Below are 26,899 nucleotides of genomic sequence, written 5' to 3'. Positions count from 1 at the left end.
TAAGTGTTCTGGCAGCAAAGTGCAGTTTTTGTTTCGCCTTCCCCACAATATTATCTATGTGGTCTTTCCAATTTAAGTTGCTCGTAATTGTAATTCCTAAGTATTTATTTGAATTGACAACCCTTAGATTTGTGCGATTTATCATATACCCCAAATTTATTGGATTACTTTTAGTACCCATGTGGATGACCTCGCACTTTTCTTTGTTTAGTGCCAATTGCAACTTTCGCACCATAGATCATTTTGTAATTGGAATTGATCGTCTGATGATTTTACTAGACTTAGCTTTCCTTGTAGCTACACTGTATGCATAGACCATTAACTTTTCCTGTTTGTATGTTCGCACTAGTTAACAGCGGTGTTGCTATTGGTTGAGAACATCATGTGTCATATGTTCTGAATATGTGCTGTCATTAGCTGATGGGGTCATGTGACATAAGCTATGTTTAGCAGAAAAAAGCACATCACAATCTCAGTTTCAGTGCTTTGCAACCTTCAGTGTTGTGTGTGGTGGAATTTGTATTTATACTTCTATCATACGGAAATATGCCGTGTACATCTTGCCGCGCATCGAAGATCTTTCCAAACCAAGGGTTATTTTAATTTAAAAAAATTTATTTATGAAATTGTTGCACTTTAGGCTGTTAAAACATTATTTATTGAGACTGCAACTTTGACACATGGTCATTTTCAAGCATTGAGGGATGTTGTAACGCACTCAGTAATATTGTCACATAAAAGAAGGTGTAATTAGATGAATGACGAACACTAACTTCACTTAATAAAGGTTTATTCAGCACTTGCACATACAAGAGCGCAGAGCGAACTGCCTCTGGCCCGAACACATACAGTATATGTACAGTTACAGAACATTCCAGTACAATGATTATTCACATTTCTACGGTCGCAGGTTCGAATCCTGCCTCGGGCATGGATGTGTGTGATGTCTTTAGGTTAGTTAGGTTTAAGTAGTTCTAAGTTCTAGGGGACTGAAGAGCTCAGAAGTTAAGTCCCATAGTGCTCAGAGCCATTTAAACCATTCTTCACATTTGTGGATACTTTTAGAATGTACTCGAACCAAATATATAAATTAAAATTGTACAGTTCAGGTGAGTTTTGAACTCACGGCCCTCCATGCAACAGTTTAGTATCAACACCACTGCACCACGGTTCTACTCAGCTTCTGCGACATTGCTTCCTCCTTAAGAGAACAGCGTCTCGCTGTTCCGTCGTCCTAGTCTGGGAACAAGTCATCGGTCCTGCATACTCCGACTCCCGATGGCTGATTCTTGCCCTGACGGTGATATTCTTACAACTTCATTTCCTGCTACGCTCTTCGTCACCTTTGCGCTTGTTGCCTGTTGCTGGAGCTTCGAATTTACTGTGGGTTGCAGGATCCTTACAGGGCATCATTCGAAGGATGTGGACCGTATCTCTGATCTTTCGTTGTCTTGTGTTGTGGTAGAAATCTTCAGCTTCATAAGTAACATCAGACAATTGTCTTACAATGCTATAAGGTCCAAAGTAACGCCTGAGGACCTTATCAGAGAGACCAACCTTCCAAAAAGGAGTGAAAATCCAGACGAGGTCACCAGGCTGGTAGACAGCAAAGCGGTGGCTCGCATCATACCTTCGGTGATTGTTTTCTTAAGCCTGCAGTGTGCAGTCGAGCTAACTGCTGAGCTTCCTCAGCTCTGGTTAACACCTGGCTGATGTAATAGTCGTCCACGTCATCAGGGTGTAACGGAAACACAGTGTCCATTGTCGTAGTCACTTCTCACCCTTGCACCAGGAAAAATGATGTAAATCCTGTGGTGTCTTGTTTAGCAGTGTTGCAGGCAAATGTCACGAAAGGTAGCACCTCATCCCAGTTGCTCTGCTCAACATTGATGAACATTGATAGCATGTCGGCCAAGGTCTTATTAAGGCGTCCAATAAGCCCTTTAGTTTGCAGATGGTAGGCAGTCGTCAAGTGATGAGTAATGTTGCACTGACGGTTTATCTCTGTCACAAGATTCGATTGCAAAACTTTTCCTCGATACGTAATTAACGACCTTGGGGCACCGTGTTTTACTATAATGTCTTCCACAGTGAATTAGGCTACCTCAGATGCTTGGGCTGTTTTCATGGCTTTTGTAATGGTGTAGCGTGTCAGATAATCAGGTTTCTTGCCACGTAAACGGCAGCTTTGTTGTGGCCTGATGGGAGCCACTGTGTCGTTGATAATGGGCGCTATCACTAGGTCCAATACCCAGCACCTCCACCAGAATAATGTCACATAGAAGAAGGTGTAATTAGATGAATGACGGACATTATCTTCACTTAACGAAGGTTTATTCAGCACTTGCACATATAAGAGCACGGAGCAAACTGCCTCCAGTCAGAACTATACAGCTACAGAACATTCCAGTACAGTGATTCTTCACATTTGTAGATACTTCTAGAATGTACTCAAACCAAATATAGAAATTAAAATTATACAGTCCAGGTGAGTTTTGAACTCATGACCCTCCATGCAACAGTTTAATATCACCACCACTACACCACAGTGCTACTCAGCTTCTTCTGCAACAAAATAAAGCTGTGACATGCTGTGTAAAAGCAGTTGCAATAGTGGTGTGAATTTATCTGTTGTTTCATGTACCATTCACGTTAGAAACCTGGTGAAGTGGTGATATAAACACATACGTTCAAATTTTGTGCAACTAAAGTGTTTATATCAAATATGTAATAACGTAAATTGGAATGGTTTCATTTACAAATTTCACAAAGGTTGCAGACTGAGTCATCGTCAAACTTCTGCATTGTTCCCCCCCCCCCCCCCCCTTTTTTGTTTCATTTCCTAAAGTTCTGGACAGTTCTGTGCCAATGTATAAAACCTTTACCATTCAAAGGATTGATAAGTTTTACAGCTTCAAGGGAAAGTATATTGTAAATAGTCTTCACGGGTTTGCCGCCGGATCACGTTGTGCAAATTCCACAATATTTCCTTGGAACAACTGTACGATATCTTCAGGTGGTTCAACCTCACTCGTGGCTAGGTACGGCTGATGATATCTGCACACTGACACCCTGTTTTTAGAACACATGCGTGAAAAATGCGCAGCCACGGAAGTCGTGTGTGCGCAGTGGTTTGCCACATTCAAACTCCCTCTACCAAAAATTGCAGAGCGGCTCTCCTGCACATGCGCTGTACACTGCGTTTGTCAGCAGTTCAGCTAGACGTTACTCACCAACGGGCGTACTAGGCCAGTGTTATGGCGGGCCTGTTATCGAAGAATCTTGATTTTTGCATTGTGATTTAATAGCAGTCAATGCAGGGTTCCAGGCTGTGCTCAGTTGAAATCCCATATCCTTGTTGATGAGATTATCAGCTGTACAGATATGTATTGCTTCCTTAATAACGCAGTCCCAGAAAGATGATGCCGGGGATAAAACTTGCATCTTTTCATAAATCATACAATGTCCTGTATTCAGGCAGTGTTCCGCAATTGCCGACTTTTCTGGTTGACAAAGGCGTGTATGACGCTGTTGTTCATCGCAGCGTTCTGTACTCTGTGGCATGTCTGGCCTATAAACGCTGCTCCACAATGACAAGGAATCTTGTACACACCACATTTCCTCAGTCCAAGGTCATCCTTAACAAAACCCAAAAGGTTTCTCAGTTTTGCAGATGGTTGAAAAACACACTTAATTCCATATCTTCTGAGTACTCTTCAGATTCTTGACGACGTGGCACCAAAATATGGCAAAAAGGCCAAAGTGGTGGGTGTCTTCGTATCTTCATTCTGCCCCATAGATTGAATTCGCCTGGGCCTGAATGCATTACGTATCTGTCTCTCAGAATAGCCGTTTTGTCGGAACACTGTCTTCAGATGTTGTATTTCACTTGACAGGCTCTCAGGGTCAGATACCAATCAAGAATTGGATGAGTCTTTGGAAGATACAGAATTAAGTGTGTTTTGTTTTTCAACCATCTGGAAAACTGAGAAACCTGTTGGGTTTGGTTAAGGATGACATTGGACTGAGGAAATGTGGTGTGTACAAGATTCCTTGTCATTTTGGAGCAGCATATATAGGCCAGACATGCCACACAGTACAAGAACGCTGCGATGAACATCAGTGTCATACAGGCCTTTGTCAACCAGAAAAGTCGACAATTGCGGAACACTGCCTGAATACAGGTCATTGTATGATTTATGAAAAGACTGAAGTTTTATCCCCAGCATCATCTTTCTGAGACTGTGTCATTAAGAATGCAATACATATCCATTCAGCTGATAATCTCTTCAACAAGGATACGGGATTTCAGCTGAGCACAGCCTGGAACCCTGCATTGACTGCTATTAAATCACGACGCGAAAATCAAGATTCTTCGATAACAGGCCCGTCATGACACTGGCCTAGTACGGCCGTTGGTGAGTGGCATCTGTCCGCACTGTTGACAAACACAGCGTGGGAGAGCTGTTCTGCAATTTTCGACAGACAGAGTATGAATATGGCAAATCACTGAACATGCGCGATTTCTGCAGCTGCGCGTTCTTCTCGCGCTTGTTCAAAAAACGGGGTGTTGGTGTGCGGATACCATCAGTCGTACCTAGTCACGAGCAAGGTTGAACCACCTGAAGATGTCGTACAGTTGCTCTGAGGAAATATTGTGGAATTCGCACAATGTGATCCAGCGCAAACCCGTGAAGACTATTTACAACACATCCGCCGGGAAAGCTTGAAGAGTCACATCTGGAAAGTATATTGTCACTTAACATGAAAAAAATATTGTTTTACTTGGGGTATAGTGTATTTTTCACCTGGGGAAAAGTGTGTTTTTAGATGGGAAATCTGAGAAAATCAGAGATATTTTTTTTGGCCATGTACACCCTGGCAAAAGAATGGATTGCAACTCATTGTAAAGATAACATGTTGAGGTGCAGACAGGCACAACGTAAAGAATATTACATACTGAGCTTACAGCCAAAGCCTTCTTCAGAAAAGAAAACATTCAAACAAGTAAGCACATCTCATGCACACATGACCACTATCTCTGACTGGAAGATATTCCAGCCTGGTATTTTAATGCTATTATTTATTGAAAAGACATTCATTGCTAAAAGTCGCATCAGCTACAAAGGGTAAGAGGATTGAGGGGAGACTCTATGGCCAGCTGAATTACATGTAAATTTTTGTATTAAGTGTAACTAAAAATAATTATAGAATCTGGTAGAATAGTTCAATATTTTTTAAAAATCAAGTACACAGTAGGCATGAAGTACATGCTCAGACCAATCCACTGACATTGCCAAGGTTAACATATTCTATCAAGAGAGCAACCAAAATGTTTGTGTTTCACTTTGTTTTTTACATTACTGTGGAATTTTGAAGACACACAGAACTAAGTATGTTGATAACTCTTGCTTAATTAATTAATAGTATCAATTAATGTTTCTTTGGTTATAAGTGTTGTATTACTACAAGTCATTGTTTTACATTTGGTTTTAATGTGTGTTACCAATTAGGATGTATCAAGAAAGTCTTAGTGAATTGTTCTCTGTTCTGATTATTACAGGAAAGGAGAGCTTGCAGATGTGAGAGAAAGAGGAAAATCAAACATAGTCATGATGATGCCTGATGAATGCAGGTGATTATTTGTTTCAATAGACATTTCAAGTATATTGTTTCTGCTCTTAAGATTTGTAACATTTTGAAACTACCCTATGTCTCCCTGTTTCTCTACTGGATGTCACCCTCTACTTTCTTCTTTCTTCATCCTCTTCCTAGCTGCCCACATACAAAAGCAAAGGGTCCTTTCCTATGAACAGTCTGCAAATGAATTACCTGTATCTTCAGATGTCTGCCTTGCATATTGTTCAGATTGTCATTAATTCTTCAAAAGATAGAGTGAATAATAGTATAATTGGCTATAAATGTGTGTAAATTCCAATTGAGATCAACTTCAGTTGCTAAGAGACATAACACACTTGCACACTAGTTGCACTGAGTATTAGATTTTGGTTGTATTTTTGCGCTAACATGTAACCCCATGGTTTCGTCTTTGCCTTGCTTTTGTCAGGAAGATACAAAATGTAATTTTTACATTCACTAAAAGCTTTTGAGTGTGTAACACCTAGACATCAAATAAATATAATATTTAATATTAATTTATTTTGAACTCCAACAAAAATTCCAAAACACTAATTTCACAGGCCAATGATGGAAAAAAAAACTTTTTTGCTGAAAATACCTTATTCTTATGTTTTTTAGGGTGGGAAATCCAAATATGATACTTAAAAAACTGTATCACCCACCTTTTCTTCGCATTTTACAGTTAAATTTATTAAATGAAGTGATTAAAATGTAGTTAAAATAATTTAAAAGGAGGTCTAATGAATGTAGATGACGTTGGTAGCAATGCTGAAAAACATTTGCTGGCAAAGAAAGGTTGATTCTATTTTTGTGTTAACAGATGGTGGTCTGTTTACAGTCAACCGAACCTCACTTTCCCGTTTCCTGTACATGTGCTCAGTACAATGTCTAATCGTGGTTGTAAAAACTCTGCTGACAGTTTTTGTTATATTTGTGGTGAATTTGTGATAAAAAAACACGAAAGAAACATTACAGACTTTGTGAAAAATGTTTATTTATCCTACTTTGGATCTAAACTTGGTGATCAGCATAAATCTTGGACGCCGCATAAGGTATGTTAAGTGTGTGTTGAAGATCTGGTCCAAAAAGGAGAAAAAAGCCTTTAGATTTGCTGTTCCTATGATATGGAGGGAGCCAAGAAATCATTCCGATGATTGCTTCTTTTGCAGTATTCATACTACTGGTCATAATTCGAAAAACAAGAAGGTAATAAGCTACCCTAACGTTCCGTCTGCCATCTGACCAGTAGGGCATGGTGTAGATTTGCCGGTTCCGGAACCACCAGATGATTTAAATTCTATTCCAACAGAAGTATTTTCTGATGTACAGTCTGATTTAGATGAACCAGATGGTGATGAATTCCATTGTAATACAGGTAGTCTAGAGCCCAAATTGTTTACTCAGACCGAGCTTAACGATTTGGTTAGGGATCTGGGTGTAATGAAAGAAAAATCTGAATTGCTTGGCTGTAGATTAAAAGAATAGAACCTATTGGCAGTTGGAACCACCATATACATGTATAGAAAGAGAGAGCAGCAATTTTCCAAGTTTTTTCAACAAGAAGGTGATTCAGTAAACTGCTCAGACATTCCCAGTCTGATTAATGAGCTTGATATTGAATACAAAAAGGAAGACTGGAGGCTATTTATTGATTCATCCAAAACTAGTTTAAAGGCTGTTTTATTACGCAATGGTAACATATATGCATTGGACATTCTGTACATATGAAAGAAAGCCATGAAAACCTAGAAATTGTGCTAAGTAAAATAGGCTATTCTGCTCATGGTTGGATGATATGTGGCAATCTAAAAGTAACATGAATGCTCTTTGGTCAGCAAGGTGGCTTTGCCAAATTTCCATGTTTCTTGTGTGAATGGGCCAGTAGGGCTAGGAATCAACATTGGTGCAGAAAGGACTGGCCTGTGAGGGAGTCATTAAAATGTGGTGAGAAGAACATTCTATGCAAAAACCTTGTAGATCCAAAAAAAGTACTCCTACTACCTCTACATATAAAGTTAGGCCTAATGAAACAGTTTGTAAAGGCTTTGCCTAAAGATGGAATATGTTTTAAGTATCTCTGCCAAAAGTTTCCACACGTTTCAGAAGCTAAACTAAAAGAAGCCGTCTTTGTCAGACCTGACATCAGAAAATTGATGTTTGATGTTAACTTTGAATCGACAATGACCTTAAATGAGAATGAAGCATGGGTATCATTCAAGCAAGTCGTTACGAAGTTCTTAGGACATGAAAAAGACCCAGAATACGTTTCAATTATAGCTACAATGTTAAAGAAGTTTAAAACTTTAGGATGTTTAATGAGCCAGAAAGTTCACTTTTTGAACAGTCACCTTGATTACTTCCCGGACAATGTGGGAGAGATCAGTGAGGAGCAAGGAGAGCATTTTCACCAGGACATTAAAGTGATGGAAAAATGTTACCAAGACCGCTGGAACACCAACATGTTGGGGGCTACTGTTGGTCACTTCACTGAGAAGTTCAGCAAGCAAATCATCGTAGAAAAAGTGTCACAAGAAGCTTCAAAGAAAAAAGAGAAAGAAAATATAAACCAATTCCAGCTGACAAGTGAAACCTCTATTAACACATGTTATTGTTTTAAGTAACTTACTGTAAATACAAACCATGCTTATGTTGTAACAAAGCATTTCATTTATTTCCCCATTTACCATATAGCATAGGATTTTTATACTATATAATAAAAAGCATATTGCTCGAAAACTATAGGTGGTACAAGAAAACTAAGGCTAGATTTGGATTTAGCACATAAAAATCTATAAAGGTCAGCTATCAAAGTAAAAAAAGTTTTTCAAATAAAATTTTTCGTTGGTCTGTGTTATTCATTTGTTGGGGTTATGCTATCACCTGTTGAGCAACTGGGGTTACCTTTTTTCAGTTTAAAATAATTTATTTGGTTCAGTAATTTGTGAAAAGTTCCATTGACAGTGTCTGTTTACTGTGGACACCCACATCTGTACTTCTGGTAATTTATCTGGTCACTTTGTGTTTTTAGTGAATAACAATGATATTTCCTCATGTTTCTTACCGTTGGAGACTATGAATTCCAGTTCTGATGAAGGCTATCAGACTTCAGATGAAATTAAAGATTTACCTCTTGTCTTGTCATGTCATCTGTTTCTTCCAGGACTTCAGAATTTAACTCAGTTTGTGATTCACCATATTTATTACTGTTAAATTAAACAAATTGTGGCAATCATCTGGTTTGTTTTAAGTGCTAAAGTTGCTTTTCGCAGTAATAATACATCACCTAGCACAGGTACACTGTGTGATCAAAAGTATCCGGACACCCTCAAAAACATACATTTTTCGTATTAGGTGCATTGTGCCGCCAACTACTGCCAGGTACTCCATATCAGTGACCTCAGTAGTCATTAGACATCGCGAGAAACCAGAATGGGGCGCTCCGCAGAACTCACAGACTTTGAACGCGGTCAGGTGATGGGTATCACTTGTGTCAGACGTCTGTACATGAAACTTGCACACTCCTAAACATCCCTAGGTCCACTGTTTCCGATGTGATAGTGAACTGGAAACATGAAGGGACACATACAGCACAAAAAAATGGTTCAAATGGCTCTGAGCACTATGGGACTTAACATCTGTGGTCATCAGTCCCCTAGAACTTAGAACTACTTAAACCTAACTAACCTAAGGACATCACACACATCCATGCCTGAGGCAGAATTCGAACCTGCGACCGTAGCGGTCACGCTACAGCACAAAAGCATGTCTGTTGACTGACAGACAGCTGATAGTTCAAGAGGACCATAATGTGTAATAGCAGACATCTATCCAGACCATCACACAGGAATTCCAAACTGCATCAGGATCCACTGCAGGTACGATGACAGTTAGGTGGGAGGTGAGAAAATGAAAACTTGGATTTCATGATTGAGCGGCTGCTCATAAGCCACACATCATGCTGGTAAATGCCAAACGATGCCTCGCTTGGTGGAAGGAGATTGGACAATTGAACAGTGGAGAAACTTTGTGTGGAGTGACGAATCACAGTACACCATATGGCGATCCGATGCCAGGGTGTGGGTATGGCGAATCGCCCAGTGAACATCATCTGCCAGAGTGTGTAGTGCCAACAGTAAAATTTGGAGGTGGTGGTGTTATGGCCTGGTTGTGTTTTTCATGGAGGGGGCTTACACCCCTTATTGTTTGCATGGCACTGTCACAGCACACCACCTTCGTGCTTCCCACTGTTGAAGACCAATTCGGGGATGGCGATTGCATCTTTCAACACGATTGAGCACCTGTTCATAATGCACAGTCTGGGGCGGAGTGGTTACACGACAATAACATTCCTGTAATGGACTGGCCTGCACAGAGTCCTGGCCTGAATCCTGTAGAACACCTTTGGGATGTTTTGGAATGCTGACTTTGTGCCAGGCCTCACCGACTGACATCAATACCTCTACTCAGTGCAGCACTCCGTGAAGAATGGGCTGCCATTCCCCAAGAAACCTCCCAGCAACTGATTGATGGAGGCCTGGGAGAGTGGAAGCTGTCATCAAGGCTAAGGAGGTGGCAACACCATACTGAATTCCAACGTTACCGATGAGGGCACCTCGAACTTGTAAGTCATTTTTTTCAGCCAAGTGTCCGGGTACTTTTGATCACATAGTCCACCTGGTTCAGCAACCAGAGTGCAAAAGAGAGAGAGAGAGAGAGAGAGAGAGAGAGAGAGAGAGAGAGAGAGAGAGAGAGAGAGCGCGCTAAGTGGGAAATTCTTCAGCATATAATGTTATCGCAGCTGAAGACTGCTCAACTCACTTCTTTGCTTGGGGACATTGCAGTGCCTCCACCACTAATGAGGAAAAAATTTCTTTCTGGTGAGCTGGCAGTTCTTCATTACTTCTGAGGATCTGAAAGGGACTGGTGTGGCAGGTCCCAGGAATTCTAATTCCCCTATTCCACTGCTTGGTCCTGGGAAATCAGCATGAAAATGGTATCAACTGTACAGTTCATAGACACATCATCATGGTACAGTGTCAGCAGATTGTGACTGAGTAGAGCAGTGATGGCACAGCTCACAGTGTTGACAGTATTGGCATATTAGCTGGCGTAGAAAGGGAAAACAAGCTCTAGTACCATATGGTCATCATCGGCAACAGCTTGATTAGATCATGAAATATAATGCACTAGTGTATGAGTAATCCACCAATAGACTTACAGTACTTGCCTGTAGTGTAAAGAGTTAGTGATTCATGTGGTTATGCAAGCCTTGTTTTTCTGTCTTCTGTCATACATAATACAACGTACATCTGGCAGTAAGCATATAAATTCGTAATTTCTATTATATAACAAATTTTTGATTAATTGTTGTATATACAGGTATGTATAAGTTCATGTCATATGTTTTATTCATGGGGTTGCTAATGCATTGGCATTCTTGTGTGATTTGGTTGGTCACTCACTTTGTTTATGTTGTAATTCCAGAGGCAGTCCTCTTTGTACTCTAAAATGTTGTGCACAAGGCAATGCCCACTTGTCATTCATAAGGCATTTCCCCTCTTGATGTTAATGTTGCGTCATTGTCACTAATTAACTAGTACTGCCCCAGAATTCTCTTTAAGTCGTAACTAAAATATTTATTGACCAATAGACAAAGTGTTACCTAAACAGCACCTGACTAATCTAAACACTTCATACACATAACTGTGCATGATAGTAAAGTATCATTATACATCCTGTACACACATGTATTGTCACAGGAGCCTAGCGAATTCAAGATATCACACATTAATTAGTAAGCATTCACTCAGGGATCAGTGTAAAAAATATTCGCAAATCTCATGGATTCAACAATTATATTATGCCTTTACCACAAAATTCAGTTGCGAATAGCTTCAGTGTATCCATTTAATTATAAATTAATGCTTGATAAGAATACTGTAAGTCAGTCTCTTCTAAACCACTAATCTTTCTGAGAAAATACACAAGGAGAAGGAAAGGAAACAAATCATTTGAGAAGTTTAAGTTTCTGTACACTCTTTTATGCATAGTACTGTAATCACATTTGATCATTCTAATCTCTACGGGGCAGTTCTGTACCTTTGTGCAGTTTCCATGACAGTAGTTCATGTATCTCTTAAATAATACAGAGAGTTTCCATTGATATAAGACTAATCGTAAAACTTCTTAAAATCCAGTTTTTACACAATTCATGACATGTCCAAGTAAGTCTCCAGTTTCTTTCAGTCTGACACAGGTTGTAGTTAGTGTCGTGTGATGCAGTAAATGATGATTGATTCCATCAGTTGACACATACGTTGGTCGAAATCAATAACTTAACTTCCCTTGAAGCCAGTATTGGCAGATGCATGGAACATATTGCAAACTGATTTTTGCCCTGCCTAATATGCGATTTAGATGTGTTCTCTGTCGTCACGGTCACTGAGCCTATAAACGTGAAAAGTGTAGTTGTTTGTTTATGAAAGTGTCGAAATTATCAATTTTACTTTTGTGGAGCTATGGCCTGCAAACAAAGAAAGCTAGCAATTCAGAAAAAACTGTTGATCATCCACAATGTTGATAACAGTTGTAACCAAAAACTTCCAGACATGGTGATGAAATAAGATTTTATTTAGCCCCATTTACTTGTGCAGCAGACCCAAAAATAAGACAGTATTCTTAATTGCTGAAGCTAATGATTCCTGTAAATAGAAAAGGAAGAACATTCATGTGTTGACATTCAGTGATGTGGGAAATAGTCTTTCAAACTGTTTCCAAGGACAGAGAAGTGGCAGAATTCCTATAATCTATTCATCATAAGAATAAACCTGATGTAAACAAACACAAATGTGATGATTGGTAAGAAGCCATAGCACACTTACACTGGTGGTGGTACGTCCTGCTTATGTGTTAGGTATCTTATTAATAAGTTATGTTAAATGAAACTTTAAGATATTCAAATGTACTAACAGCAATCAACATTTTTCTTAATCACGCTTTAGCTACGTAGCTTTTATTTCAAAAATCGTGTACAGTCACAGCCTCTGCAGCGTTGTGCTCTGATTGTCACGCTGTTAATGTGCAATATGAAAATGGCTGAGGCTGCTTTCTGTTCTGTAGGGAAACACGCATGGAACATGGTTAAAAAGTGCCGAGAAATTTACTGTTCTTAATGTTTTTCATAAATTTATGGAAATTATCAGCTTTGAAGTTTTCCCAGCATTGTGTACATTGCAGTTGACAACCAAAGTCACATTGAACATGTAGTGCAGTCGGTAGGATAATGGAATGTGAAACAAATGTGGTTATTCGTGCGTTGGTTCAAATCTCCGTAACATCCCCCCCCCCCCCCCCGTTCAATTTTAAATATCTACATCTTGTAATTATAAAACTCATAATCATTTTTTTATGAAAAATGCATGTCTTCTTGTTTCTATCTACATATTGGATTCGAAATTCCTGTTTCCATCTCAAATACTAATTCTTAATTATCGATGTTTTATGAAAGACTGTTCATAAGAGTTGTTTGAATTAAGAAAACCTAACAATTTAATTTTTAAACCAAAAACCAAATCCCCTTTATTTGGACTATATCCATCGTTTTATACCACAGAGGTAGATAAATATTGTAAAATCATGAAAAACAATCATTTTCACAGCATTGAGCACATCATGCAAATGCTGCATTTTTACATTTGCTACTGTACCATTACAATATGAACCCAACAGAACTGATCTGGATCCAAGCTGCGGGATTTGTCCCGAGAAGCAACAAGACTGTTAAGCTGCCTGATGTACTGGAACTAACACACGCAGCTTTTTCACACATCACTGCCGAACGCTGGTGGAATATAGAACGGCTTATCATAAAAGAACAAAAGAAAATGGTGTGCCTGGTTGGCTTCGTAGAATCTGTTGTTGATAGGCTCATTATCAACGTAACAGGTGACACTTTCAGAAATGAAATGTATTTCTCGGATTCGGATAAGAAAGGAGCTAAGACATTACCAGATGACTGACTGTAAGTAATACCTTCAGTGGCTTCAATATTTAACTATATGCTGAAGTCCTTCAAAACTCTCTTTCGTTACACACAGATTATGCAGAAAAATTACCTGTGGTTAACTCAGGAATTTTCATCTTTTTTGTTTTTTATTACGATAGTACGTTAACTAAAAACAATAATGTGTTGCGGTTTTCGTATAGTTGTGTAAGGAGCGTGTTGTGGGAGATTTGCAGTATTATTTCATTGTGCTTAAAAATTAAATGACATTTGAAGCTGTATTGTTCCTCTGCTCATTTCTTTATGTGTGAACTGCAGCTGGCCACGTCACTGCAATCTAGCTGTACCAGCTGACCAGCCAGTGCTGTCCAAGTTAAATGCGCCAGTAAAGCTGTTGTCCCACATTATCGCTAAGTCGATGTGCGTGTAATGCAGGTCACAAAATGGACCCTTATAATCGTACTTGACAGTACTCCAGACAGCTTGGCTGCAGTCCCACGTGAAATGGAAATCCAATGAGGTTCCAGCAAACACGGAAGAATACATAGTGCAATGTTTACATCAGGTTTATTCTTATGATGAATGGATTATATAAGCAGAAAGGTACTGCAAGAGAAGGCTCATAAAATCCCTTTAAAAAGTGGCATTCAGAATTTCAGTGCAACAAATAGCTGGTTGTGTATTTTTTTAAAAATATCGTAATCTATTATTTGAAAGTGTAAGCCGAGAAAGTGAACCTGCAGTCATAGGAAGTTTAAACTGTCAGAAGGGCTTTACATTGCCACGATTGATACAGGGTTATGAGCTCAGAGCCCTTTTCAGTGCTGATGAAACTGGTATATTTTATAGTTTACTTCCTACAAGATCGTATTCTGTTAAGGGAGAAGATTGCCATGTAGGTAAAAAAAAAAAAGGGATGACAATGCTATTGTGTGTAAACAGTGATGGAAGTGAGAAATTTTAAATTCCTAGGTGTTTCAGAAACATAAGGACACTTCTCTGTACTTCAGACTACAACAGCAGAGCCAGGATAATGTCACAAATATCCACTAGATTTTTCAGTTGTTTAGATTTGAAGATGGGTTCAGCATGAAGGAAAATTGTATTTAGTATTGACTGATGCCGTATAAGTCCCAAGGAAACATAATTTCTGTGGAATGTGAATGCTGAGTTCCATTCTCCAATCTGCACAAGTCATCTGTAGCCTCTGGATCTATCATAATACACACATTTACAGCCAAATACAGAGTAGCTGCAGTGGAAGTGAGTTTCATTCCTTGAAAAGAATGAAGTGTTGAGGCTCGGCACTTTACAGGCCATTCATATGTTGCTGCCTGGAATTGTATAAAATAACAGACTGTGTTAAATTGTTTCGCAAAGACTGGCTGTGGTGCATCACTTGTTGAAGACGACGGTGTTGCAGAGCAATGGAATAAGATCACTGGTATTTCTGAAAACTTGACATTTCAGGTCTTTGTTTGTTGTGATGATGACATCCACACTCAGAAGATGATGATGATGATGATGATGAAGAAGAAGAAGAAGAAAGGAATGTGGTTGCACCAAGTTTTGCCAGTACTGTATAACGAATTGATACCATCAGGAAAACCTGCTGAAGTGATGAACTTTGTCAAATGGCTTGTTCAAATGTGGCCTCTGGTTTACATTAAATGCTGTTGGTGTGTTTCTGTGTCCCATTCTGCTGTCTCTCTCATTATTGCAATCGAGTTACTTCGATATCTCAGTGAATAAGTTTATAAGTATTTATCATACAACATAAGTGCTTTTTTGCATGCTGTTATTTAAAAAAAAAAAAACCTTGTTTCGATGTCTTGAAGCTTTTATGAAATGTGACAATATTTATGCCTGTACGCAGGGATGGAATTGAGCATGCTGTGCATGATCGTCTGCCAGATGTAAAAGCCAATATTTCAGGAGTGAAATGAGACATCACTCTGCTCTCAATATTGAATGAAATTTTGATATCTTGTCTACATGTTGTACACAGCAATGCGTGAGCTAAAATCAACCATTTGCACAGTCTACATAATGCGTTTTTACCTCTGCAAACTCTTTGAAATTTGAATTTAATGCAACACAGTAACTACAACGAGTAATGAAGAGAAATTCAGTCCTTTATTGAATACAGATGTGACATTGAAATCAAATTTTTTCATTGTGTGATTGTCTTAAAAATGGATGATAAGTATTTCATAGCGGCCGGAACATTGTTTCTCAGCACAGCTAACAGCATTAGGCAAGCAGTATTGCGACAACAAAGCTGTGCTCAGCACGGAATGCAAACAGGACATCTGTAGTAGTCAAGGAGTTACGGAAAACATTTGGGTCCCCAGAGATTAGTTAAAAAGGGGTTTTACTGTAGTCCTTTCTCCTTTCGTAGGTAGCACAAGAGCTATACACTAGGATTCAGAAGTTTTGTGGTGATATGTGGTCCTGTGCATAAATACTTCCTTTTTTAATTCAGCAGTGATGCTTTGGTAAGATTATGTATTAAAACTTTGTCTCCTACCTGAAAATGCCTGAATCGTGTGGTGCGCTTGTCAGAAACCTTCTTCCGTTGGTCAGCCTTGGCATGGAGTTTAATTAATGTTTGTCTGATTTTGTCCTCATTTGATACTTCTGTTTAACTTTGAATGGGTCTGACCACTTTGTGCGTGGTTTGTTCCTGTGTAAGTTCCTGCAGCACGTAAGTGCCCAATATTCGTTTCAGATGATTCACAATTTATTCAAAAGTGTGTAACTTATCTATCCGTAACCTGTGGCATTTCTGACTATATATTTGAATAGAATGGTTCAACTCACTGAAAACACATGCATCAGGATTCACTTTCAATGCAATTTTGAAATCAGTAGCTGTCAGATATCATTTGATTCTAGAAACCATTTTCCATGTGTTGCTGGTGAATTGTATCCCATTGTGTGACAGTACAGCCTCAGGTTTGCCCACAGTGATCTAGTGGTTATTACACATGTATCTAATAATCAGTATGCCGATAGCATTTCTTCAGTTCGTACGGCTTCACATATATTTTGAAAAGTATTGAAGATTGCAACTACATGCTTTGTACCTCTTATTGCTCAATGTGTAGGTCCACAGGTAATTAATCTACATCTACATCTACATGGTTACTCTGCAATTCACACTTAAGTGCCTGGCAGAGGGTTCATCGAACCATTTTCATACTACTTCTCTACCATCCCACTCTCGAATGGCACATGGGAAAAAGGAACAACTAAATCTTTCCGTTCAAGCTCTGATTGCTCTTATTCTATTATAATGATCATTTCTCCCTACATAGGTGGGTGTCAACAAAATATTTACGTATTCGGAAGAGAAAGTTGGTGATTGAAATTTCGTAAATAGATCTCGCCGCAAAGAAGACCGCCTTTGTTTCAGTGACCGCGACCCCAACTTGCGTATCATATCAGTTACATTCGCACCCCTATTACCTGATAACACAAAACGAGCTGCCCTTCTTTGCTTTTTTTCGATGTCCTCCGTCAATCCTGTGTGGTAAGGATTCCACACTGTGCAGCAATATTCCAGCAGAGGACAGACAAGCGTAATGTAGGCTGTCTCTTTAGTGGGTTTGTCACATCTTCTAAGTGTTCTACCAACAGAGCGCAGTCTTTGTTTTGCCTTCCCCACAATTTTATGTATGTGGTCTTTCCAATTTAAGTTGCTTGTAATTACAATTTTGAACATGGCCGATAATGCAGCAGCCGTAGACGAAATTTATAATATTACTTGAAAATACAGCTCCTCGGTTGCACAGGTAAAAAATTTTCAACTTTACCTAAGTTCCGAACTGCTCTAAGGCAGCCTTCATCAGTGTGATGCTGCTTACAGTGCCGGCTGCACACGCGACCCTTAGCGGCGCGTCTTAATCAAGTTGTGCATTCCTAGCAAAATTTTATAATGTACAAATATATTTTTATCTTTAACGTGAGCACTGTTGCTCTAAACCATTTCATAACTATTTACTCTATGTAATGTAAAAATTTTTTTTACTTCTGATGAAGGCTGCCTTAGAGCAGTTGAAACCTAGGTAAAGTTGAAAATTTTTTACCTGTGCAACCGAAGAGCTGTATTTTCAAGTAATATTATAAAATTGCTCGTAATTGTAATTCCTGATTTCTTTTAGTACCCATATGGATGACCTCGCACTTTTCTTTGTTTAGTGTTAATTGCCACTTTTCACACCAAACAGATATTCTCTCTAGATCATTTTGTAATTGGCATTAATCGCCTGATGATTTTACTAGCTGGTAAGTTACAGTATCGTCTGCAAACAATCCAAGGGGCTGCTCAGATTATCACATAGATCATTTATATAAACCAGGAACAGCAGAGGGCCTATGACACTACTTTGCGGAATGCAGATATCGCTTCTGTTCTACTCAATGATTTACCGTTTGTCACTATGAACTGTGACCTCTCTGAGAGGAAATCACGAATCCAGCCACACAACTGAGACGATACTCCATATGCACACAATTTGATTAATACACTCCTGGAAATGGAAAAAAGAACACATTGACACTGGTGTGTCAGACCCACCATACTTGCTCCGGACACTGCGAGAGGGCTGTACAAGCAATGATCACACGCACGGCACAGCGGACACACCAGGAACTGCGGTGTTGGCCGTCGAATGGCGCTAGCTGCGCAGCATTTGTGCACCGCCGCCGTCAGTGTCAGCCAGTTTGCCGTGGCATACGGAGCTCCATCGCAGTCTTTAACACTGGTAGCATGCCGCGACAGCGTGGACGTGAACCGTATGTGCAGTTGCCGGACTTTGAGCGAGGGCGTATAGTGGGCATGCGGGAGGCCGGGTGGACGTACCGCCGAATTGCTCAACACGTGGGGCATGAGGTCTCCACAGTACATCGATGTTGTCGGCAGAAGGTGCACGTGCCCGTCGACCTGGGACCGGACCGCAGCGACGCACGGATGCACGCCAAGACCGTAGGATCCTACGCAGTGCCGTAGGGGACCGCACCGCCACTTCCCAGCAAATTAGGGACACTGTTGCTCCTGGGGTATCGGCGAGGACCATTCGCAACCGTCTCCATGAAGCTGGGCTACGGTCCCGCACACCGTTAGGCTGTCTTCCGCTCACGCCCCAACATCGTGCAGCCCGCCTCCAGTGGTGTCGCGACAGGTGTGAATGGAGGGACGAATGGAGACGTGTCGTCTTCAGCGATGAGAGTCGCTTCTGCCTTGGTGCCAATGATGGTCGTATGCGTGTTTGGCGCCGTGCAGGTGAGTGCCACAATCAGGACTGCATACGACCGAGGCACACAGGGCCAACACCCGGCATCATGGTGTGGGGAGCGATCTCCTACACTGGCCGTACACCACTGGTGATCGTCGAGGGGACACTGAATAGTGCACGGTACATCCAAGCCGTCATCGAACCCATCGTTCTACCATTCCTAGACCGGCAAGGGAACTTGCTGTTCCAACAGGACAATGCACGTCCGCATGTATCCCATGCCACCCAACGTGCTCTAGAAGGTGTAAGTCAACTACCCTGGCCAGCAAGATCTCCGGATCTGTCCCCCATTGAGCATGTTTGGGACTGGATGAAGCGTCGTCTCACGCGGTCTGCACGTCCAGCACGAACGCTGGTCCTACTGAGGCGCCAGGTGGAAATGGCATGGCAAGCCGTTCCACAGGACTACATCCAGCATCTCTACGATCGTCTCCATGGGAGAATAGCAGCCTGCATTGCTGCGAAAGGTGGATATACACTGTACTAGTGCCGACATTGTGCATGCTCTGTTGCCTGTGTCTATGTGCCTGTGGTTCTGTCAGTGTGATCATGTGATGTATCTGACCCCAGGAATGTGTCAATAAAGTTTCCCCTTCCAGGGACAATGAATTCACGGTGTTCGTATTTCAATTTCCAGGAGTGTAGTCGCTTGTGAGGAACGGTATCAGAAGCCTTCTGGAAATCTAGGAATATGGAATCGATCTGAGCTCCCTTGTTGACAGCACTCATTATTTCATGGTAATAAAGGGCTGTGTTGGTTAATAAGTCATTTTCTTCAAGGTGATTCATAATGTTAGAGTATAGTACATGCTCCAAAATCCTACTGCAAATTGAGGTCATTGATATGGGTCTGTAATTCAATGGGTTACTCCTATTTACTTTCTTGAATATTGGTGTGAACCGTGCTACTTTCCAGTCTTTAGGAACAGAGCTTTCGCCAAGTGAGCTGTTGTATATAATTGCTAAGAAAGGTGCTATTGTGTCTGAATACTCTGAGAGGAACCGGATTGGTATACCATCTGGACCGGAAGACTTGCCTTTCTTAAGTGATTTCAGTTGTTTCGCAACACCTAAAATATCTACTTTTATGTCACTCATGCTAACAGCTGTTCTGGTTTCAAATTCTGGAATATTTACTTCGTCTTCTTTCGTGAAGGAATTACGGAAAACTGTATTTAGTAACTCCGCTTTAGTGGCACCATCATCGGTAACATTACCATCGCTATCACGCAGTGAAGGTATTGACTGTTTCTTGCCACTGGTGTACTTTACGTATGACCAGAATCTCTTTGGGTTTTCTACCATAATTTGAGACAATATTTCATTGTGGAAACTATTAAAAGCATCTCGCATTGACGTCAACACTAAATTTCGAGCCTGCGTGAAACTTAGCCAGTCTTGGGGATTTTGCATTCTTGTGAATTTGGCATGCTTTTTTCGTTGCTTCTGCAACAGTGTTCTGACGTGTTTTGTGTACCATGGTGTATCAGTTCCGTCTCTTATTAACTTACGCGGTATGAATCTATCTATTGCTGTTGATACTGTATCTTTGAATTTGAGCCATATCTGGTCTACACTTACATAATTAGCTTGGAAGGAATGGATACTCACTCATAGGAAGGCATCAAGAAGAATTTTTATCTGCTGTTTTAAATAAATATATTTTGTGTTTATTTTTAGTGGTTTTGGTTGATATGGTTTTGATATGGTTTTGAGCCTCTCTACAATGACCTTGTGTTCACTAATCCGTCATGACACACTCTATTAGATCGGGATTATTTGTGGGTTAGAGGTCAAGTGTGTTTTCGCAACCATTTACAATTTGTTTGGGCTCATGAACTAATTGTTCAAAGTAATTCTCAGAGAAAGCATAAAGTACAATTTCAGAACATGTTTTCTGTCTTCCACTGGCTTTGAACGTGTATTTTTGCCAACAAATCGAGGGTAGATTGAAGTCTCCACCAATTATAACTGTATGAGTAGGGTACATATTTGTAATGAGATTCAAGTTTTCTTCGAAGCGTTCAGCTATTATATCATCTGAGTCGGGGGGTCGGTAGAAGGAGCCAATTATTATTTTGGAACAGCTGTTGAGAATAACCTCTACCCATAGTAATTCGCAGGAACTGTCTATTTCAACTTCACTACAAAATAAACTATTACCAACAGACACAAACACACCACCAACTACTTTATTTAATCTATCCTTTCCGAACACGGTTTGCGTCTCTGTAAAAATTTCAGCAGAATTTATCTCTAGCTTTAGCCAGCTTTCTGTTCCTGTAATGACTTCAGCTTCAGGGCTTTCTATCAGCGCTTGAAGTTCTGGTACTTTTCCAACACAGCTACGACAATTTACAACTACAATACCAACTGTTGCTTGGTCGATTCTCGTCGTTTCTTTGGCCTGTACCCTTTGAGACTGGAGCCCTTTTTGATCTTTCACAAGACTGTCTAACCTAAAAAACCGCCCAGTCCACGCCACACAGCCCCTGCTACCCTTGTAGCTGCCTCCTGTGTTTAGTGGACACCTGACCTATTTAGTGGAACCCAAAACCCCAACACCCTATGGTGCAAGTCGAGGAATCTGACGCGTACATGGTCACAGAACTGTCTGAGACTCTGATTCAGACCCTTCTCTCGGCTCTGTACCAAAGGTCCGCAATCGGTCCTGTCGATGATGCGGCAGATGGTGAGCTCTGCCTTCACCTCTTCTAGATTTATTGAGTGCTTTATTTTTATGGCAAATGACACACATTCTCAAGATGTTTTGTAATCGCCTTTGCATGTTGTTGAAGTAGCAGTACTCAGCTAACGTTTTTGCTCATTTAACCACACCTAATGCCTCGCAACTTTAATGAGCGTATAATACTAATTTTGTCCACTGATACATGCCAAATGCATTCCAGTTGAAAGAAGGGCAGCTCATATTGTATTACCGTGCATTTTGTATTGCTGTGAAATAGGGAGAATGTGTCATGAATATGATGATTGACTTGGGGTGGCAGTCTTCAAACCAAAGGCATTTTTCACTGTGTCAAGGTCTTTCACAAAATTTCAACCACCAATTTTCTTCACCGAATGAAGAAGTACTTCTTTGGCGCCAACCTACATAGAGAGAAATGAACATCGTAATAAAATAAATCAGAGCTTTCAGGAAAACATTTAAGTGGTGCAGTGAGCCCTCACCATTTAATTGTGAATTGCAGAGCAGTCACGTAGATGGAGATCCAGTTATAACTGTTGGCATGTCATTGTTAGAATAGGAGATCATGGTTAGTGATTGTAATGTTGACTCCGTTTTTCCATCACTTCTCTGTTGAAACCTCTCTTGTATGCCTTATCAGTGTGGATTCTCTTCTTGCAACTCAGCCATGTGGTGAAACATGTCTAAGAAATATCACTAATAACATTTGGCCTTTGATCAGTGAAACCTCGGCATCCTGGTGAGGTTCAGAATTTAAAAGGCACTTGGTTCTTATCTTCAGGTATCTGTGGTGATAAGGCATCTGCAGTTAAGTTTTACTCTGTGCTGATGTAAAATGGTTTCAGAGTCGTACTCTTGAAGATATAGAGTGCACATCTAGTGAATCCTGGGTGGAGCTGCTTACAATTCAAAAAATAATTTGAAGTCTCATGATTGACGTGATGTATGTACAGATGGTAATGACAGCAGTGGAATGTGCACGAAGTGTCTAATTTAGTCACTGGGTGGCCCAGTTCGTATGTACTTTAGACTCGGGTAGCAGATTATGTCGTACAAAAAGTAAGCTGTCCATTGATTTCTTGAATTTACAGTAGACTGCATCCCAAGCCAATTCCTGAAGCATCTGTCACAAGTCCGAATTCTGTGTTCATACAGGATGGTACATTTTGGGAGTACTCAGCTTCTAAGGGGTCAGTAGGCCCTTACTATAAGTTTTGCGACAGCACAGGTCGACAGGACAAACAATCGATAGTGTGCGTCGGGTTGCGAGAGCGAGAGCGAGTGTTGAGAGAGTGGAGTGTGGTACGCGCTGCGGGCCGAGCCGGGTGGAGGTCTGTTGCTGGAATGCAAGACCGTACCGACAAAGGGAGTGGCCATCGCCGTGGTTTAACCCCTTTGTGTTAGAAATATACGGGAAAGTTAAAAAGTATAATTACTAGTGTGATTCAGTGATATTTTTGTGCCGATATTTGTAATTACGCGTCTACCGTGCCGGCATCATTTGGATTGCAGTGTTGGATACAGTGATTAAAATTTGCGTGTGATGATAATGAATAACAAAGAGGCCTGTGCTAAGATTAGCCGTTATTAACTCTGTAAGACGAAGGCAGTGGCTGTCTCCTTATTTTGGTGTTTTTGTGATGAATATAGGTCGTTGATTGATGAAGCTGTATTGTTGTTCTTCTTGCCACCAGACATTTTATTATTACAGTATTTGAGAAGGACAGAATGGAATGTAACATCTCCGTAGCAGTCCAATCCGATTGCCAGCCCCATTAGGTACACGGTCAAATTAATTATTATCTATTTGGGCTGCTATCAGATCCCGATCGAGCGGGATAAGTCAGTAGATTAAAAGGGAGTGTTACAAGCTCCCTCTCGATGTCTTCAACATCTTATTAGCATTTGTCTTAACATTTGCATACAGTACACTTCTTAGTAAACATTCCAAGTGCTTCATTTTTTAGTAACTGGGTTTCCATGTTCCGTTGATAAGTTAGAGACTCCGAATCAGTTGCTTTTTGTTATGTACTCTTGGAAAATTTCTAATGGCACTGACGTTCTCTGAATCAGGCACAATCCTCCCACTGATACTACATGTTCTAAATACAGTAAATTCCCATTTATCTGAAATCCGCTTTATCTGAACAGATTTTCCTGATTTTCGCAGCTCACATTGGCGATGTTTGACGCATCGTGCAGCTACGCTTCTGGCTAGCTAGACTGACATTTTACAGTTTTCAATTAGTTTGCACTTGGAGCCATGCATTCGCTGGTCTCTCTGCTAATGAGTGCACTGGCGCTCAGTTCGTGTGTGTGTTGGTTGAAGTTTTGGCGTATTTCTTGTTCGTACAGCATGGTTTCATGCCATTGCCATTTATTAGAACTCCTTGGAAGTACAGTATGTACAGTATTGCTCTATGCAGCACGATATAGCCCTGTCGAAACCGACAATGAGAGTGCGGCGCCAAAAACTTTCCGCCTGTTGTCGGTACACCAAATGAAGCCGAGCATTTAGCAGTTTATCAGTGAACATAAAACGCAATGTTATTTTGCTGTGTGGACTTTGGTAGTACAGGGGAGAGGGGATAGATGTATCAAATGTTCTCATTCGATGGCTGCCACAGTCTGGTTTCAAAAGTCAAAAGCTTTGTCTAGAATGCCTCATGTGGTCTCAAGTCATGCGTCTGTCTGTTTTCCATTTAACTTTGTGTGCTTGCACTACGTGCTTTAAAATGTCCAGAGAAAAAAGTGGCCAAAAACCAAGAAAGAATCAGTCAAGTGTCGGTAAGAAAATGCTGAATGTGACTATGGGCGCGAAACAAAAAAAGAATGTAATCTAATTGGAACAAAAGCTTCGCACTTTGCAGAGAATTGATGCTAGTGAGCCACCCGCAAAAGTTGCTGCGGATTTGAATGTTGGTAGGAATACGTTTACTGATTGGAAGACAGCTCGATCAGAAATTGAAAAATTTTGTTCCATCCAAGTGTCAGGTAGTGCAGTGAAATCTTGAAAAACAATGAGAAAATGTGCACATCCTCTGTTAGAAGAGGCCTTATTTTTGTGGCATGAACAAATAAGAACCAAAAGTGTGCCAATTTCAGGTCCTTTACTTCATCGAAAAGTGATGACTTTTTATGAGTTGATTGAAGGAAAGGAGCAAGAATTCCTTGGAAGTGATTGCTGGCTGGAATGGTCCAAGAAGCGGCATTACATTCATGAAATTACTATCACCGGCGAAACATTATCCGGGGATGTAGCCGCAATTGCTGATTTTAAGAAGAAACTGCACACAATCATTGACGGAGGAGGCTATACTGGCAATCAGCTTAACAACTGTGACGAAACAGGGTTGAATTACAAAATGTTGCCAAAAGAAATCCTTGCCTCTAAACAAGTAAAAAACGGCATCAGGTTATAAAAAAAGTAAAAAAGGAATTACTGTCCCCACATGCAGTAATGCCACTGGCAATCATAAACTGCGGCTTACTTTCATTGGCAAATCCAAAAAACCAAGAGCATTTAGATGGCAACGGCTGATAAACCTTTGCCATTGTGGTACACGGATCAGTCTAAGGCATGGATGAATGGTGTCATTTTCAAAGAGTGGTTCCAGGCAGACTTTGTTTCAGCTGTAGAAAAATACGTGGAGGAAAATGGACTTCCTCGAAAAGTGCTACTTCTTGTGGACAACACTCCTTCTTACCCAGATGATCTACAAGATGGGGGATATCAGAGTTGTGTTTCTCCCACCAAATGTCACATCTGTCAACTGTTGGACCAAGGTGTACTCGAGACGATGAAAAAACATTACAGATGCGAGCTGCTGGAATACTTAATTGGTGCGATTGATGCTGAAGAAGATTTTGTGAGAGCTCATAAAAAATTAAGGTTTTAAGTGTCATTCATTGGAATCTAATTCCTCCAATTTCTTTCGTTAGGTCTTGGAAAAAGAAACTCTTAGATCATACGGCAACTCTGGTGAATTTACTGGAGAAGCTACCAGGTTGTGAAGACACAAACCTCAAAGACGTTGAAGAGTGGATGGAAAATGACTTTTTTGATTTGACTGAGGAAGAAATCATCCAAATTGTGACCAATCAGAAAGTGTCAGAAGAATATGTCTCTGATGACGAAGCAGAGAAAAAGATTCCTCACACAATTGGTTACGAAGTGATCCAAACCGCCCTGGAGTACATCATCTAACAGGAGGAGGCGACTTATCCTGAAATCGTTTGTTTCCAATGTTGGAGATATATTGCCACAAAAAAAGTTTCTCAAGCCAGAAAACAAGAAAACCATTACAGTCTTTTTTTCCAAAAAAAAAAAAAAATTTAATGAAGTGTTCTAGAACTCCAATGTCCACAAGTTAAAAGGTTTATTTTATTTTATTTATTCTCTCTCTCTCTCTCTCTCTCTCTCTCTCTCTCTCTCTCTCTCTCTCTCTTTCACAATTTTGTACAGTACTTTATTTTTTGTTCAAAAGAGTAGGTAATAAAATAAAAACTCCCGTTTTTTCCTGCTGCCAAATAAGACTTATTTTTTTCTGTAAGAATGCAAAAGAAATGAACTTTGTTATTCAGCATTTAATAACTTTGAGTTTTCAATCATACTTTGGCACCTTTTTAACATGTCATCACAATTTTTTTCAGTCAAAAACAGGCTTATTCACAACCATATCCATAACATTCTACGTACCATACGCACGTTTTACGATCATATTTTGCAGTATTGATGCAATTCAGGGTGTTTCACTTGTGAAAACAGGGGGACTTGGTTTATCTGAAATTTTCGTTATCGGAACGAGCTGCCGTCCTAATCATTTCGGATAAACGGGAGTTTACTGTTTGCCACATTATTCTATTTGCTCTCTTAATTAGTTCAAATTGTTCTTCCCAAGTCTCCATTGCAATCAACGGATCATCCATGTAAATGTTAACTTTCTTCAGTAGGTCATCTAAAACACATGCTAGTGTAGCAATGAAGATTCCACCAGGAAAATTCGAGTCAATGGTAGTACTTGAAATTGATAACTGTGCCCTCCTGCGATGCCGGGGACTAGAATAGTCCCACGGCCCTTCCTTGCCTGTCATAAGAGACGACTAATGGGAGTCTTTTATTGAGTCAAGTTTTTTACCTTGATCTTATGACTATTTTCGGACTTTTGAAGGTTTTTGCTCCATTCACTTTTTTCTTTTTATCGCTTTTTCCCCTCACATTTTTTTAGGTTTTTAAATTCTGGTCCTTTT

General features: G+C 40.2%; 1 protein-coding gene across 2 annotated transcripts in view; it reads left to right on the top strand.

Annotated features, from left to right (window-relative positions):
* LOC124615730 (DNA-directed RNA polymerase I subunit RPA1) overlaps positions 1–26,899 on the top strand; it is a 306,200-nt gene that overhangs the window by 47,523 nt on the left and 231,778 nt on the right. For both annotated transcript variants that reach the window (XM_047143804.1, XM_047143812.1), the window contains one exon: positions 5,564–5,635. In XM_047143804.1, the coding sequence (XP_046999760.1) occupies positions 5,564–5,635 (72 nt within the window). The remainder of the gene's footprint in view (positions 1–5,563; positions 5,636–26,899) is intronic.

Source organism: Schistocerca americana, chromosome 1 (genome assembly GCF_021461395.2).
Source record: "Schistocerca americana isolate TAMUIC-IGC-003095 chromosome 1, iqSchAmer2.1, whole genome shotgun sequence".
Classification (NCBI taxonomy): domain Eukaryota; kingdom Metazoa; phylum Arthropoda; class Insecta; order Orthoptera; family Acrididae; genus Schistocerca; species Schistocerca americana.
The sequence above is the reverse complement of the archived record's forward strand: the minus strand, read 5'-3'. Positions and strand labels throughout refer to the sequence as shown.